This window comes from Onychostoma macrolepis, chromosome 15, assembly GCF_012432095.1.
Source record: "Onychostoma macrolepis isolate SWU-2019 chromosome 15, ASM1243209v1, whole genome shotgun sequence".
Classification (NCBI taxonomy): domain Eukaryota; kingdom Metazoa; phylum Chordata; class Actinopteri; order Cypriniformes; family Cyprinidae; genus Onychostoma; species Onychostoma macrolepis.
The window spans coordinates 1020631-1022009 of NC_081169.1; the positions used below are offsets into that span (position 1 = coordinate 1020631).

At 43.7% G+C, this 1379-nt stretch overlaps 1 protein-coding gene across 1 annotated transcript; it reads left to right on the forward strand.

Moving 5' to 3' along the window:
- The first annotated feature begins 427 nt into the window (after positions 1-427).
- On the forward strand, positions 428-937 carry LOC131520809 (uncharacterized membrane protein C3orf80). Its single transcript, XM_058745288.1, has one exon. It carries the CDS (start codon positions 428-430, stop codon positions 935-937), a length of 510 nt encoding a protein of 169 aa, XP_058601271.1.
- The last annotated feature ends 442 nt before the right edge of the window (positions 938-1379 follow it).

Here is a 1379-nt window from a genome sequence, read left to right on the forward strand (position 1 = left end):
GCAACAAAGCCTGCCGTGCGAGAGCATCAGGAGGGGTGTTTAGTTTGAGTTGGTTCTGGCTATAATGGGTCCATTGAAACCCACAGAGAAACAGTGCTATGCATTTTTAATCAGGTGGCTTCTGAGGTCGCCTGCTCCATTCTGAGGATGTGAATTATGAGCAACGGTGGGATGAAAACTGACAGAAAGACAATGACATTACCTCATGATAGGAAGAGAGTGATTTTATTACATTGATCTGTCATTTTCATTTCCAATAAGTGAGTGCCAGAACTCTTATCTCCAAACATTGGATGGGGGCTCATCCGGGATTGTCGGTCCAGCGTGTTGTATGAAAAGATACGATCAGAAAATAAATATCTCGGATGATATTCTGTGTTAGACTGTAACAGACGGCACCTTCTCTGGACCGCCTGATGGTAGAAGCATGAGAACAAGGACATTGCTGAGTGTTGCATCGGGGTTCATGAGTTTCTCCTGCGAGGCTGTGCGGAGTTGTGCAGAGATCCAGTGTGATGAAGACCAGCGATGCTGCACCCAAAACAGCAGCAGCAGCATCACGTCCGTCCATCAGTTCCCTCTGCACACTTTCCTGGACAATCTGGAATGGATTGTCCGTAAACTGTCGGGACTGCTGATCCTGCTCTTGCTCTTCGTGGTGGGTTATTTCATTCAGCGTGTCGTATGTCCGCGTCCCCGCCGTCAGACGCCCGAGGAGCCATCACTTCTGCATGGACACGCGTCCCAGGACTCCCTCACAGGGGACTTCAGCTCCCCGGTGCTGCTGCTTCCCACGTATGAGGAGGTGAATTATCTGCCCACATATGAGGAGATTATGATGGAGGTGAATGGAGACAATCAGAACTCAAACACAGGAGCGATAGAGGAAAGACGAGCAACATTGCAAACATCTAGAAGACCCATAAACTCTCTATAATCCACTCATTGTGTTTGACTTGATTCTGGAACAGTTGATGCATTCACAATAATGTATTATTAAACCATGTATTTTATTTTTATTTTTTTGCAGCTGTTCACTTTTCAAGACATTCAAGTTTGGCTCTTACAGTAAGTGTTTTGAAATAACCAGTCCTAGACAGGGCAAATTTTGTGCAAAAATGTATTAGTAACTGAACTGAGTACACACGAATTTGGACAGTCTGCTCAAACAGTGTTGATTACAATTTTCATTTAATTGCTGGTCTTATTGTGCTTACTGTGCACGTAATCAGAAATGAAAAAGAGATTGTCTGCTCAGATACAAATGAATGGGAGAAATGCACATTAGCTGGGACAACTTGAAAAATAGTTTTTAGCGTGATTTTAAATTAAAATGTGGTTTATGAGACCACCACAGATTTTAATGTTCATTTGACATG

Coding starts and splice junctions, on each gene's coding strand:
- LOC131520809 (XM_058745288.1), top strand. CDS start 428: ATGAGAACAAGGACATTGCTGAGTGTTGCATCGGGGTTCATGAGTTTC.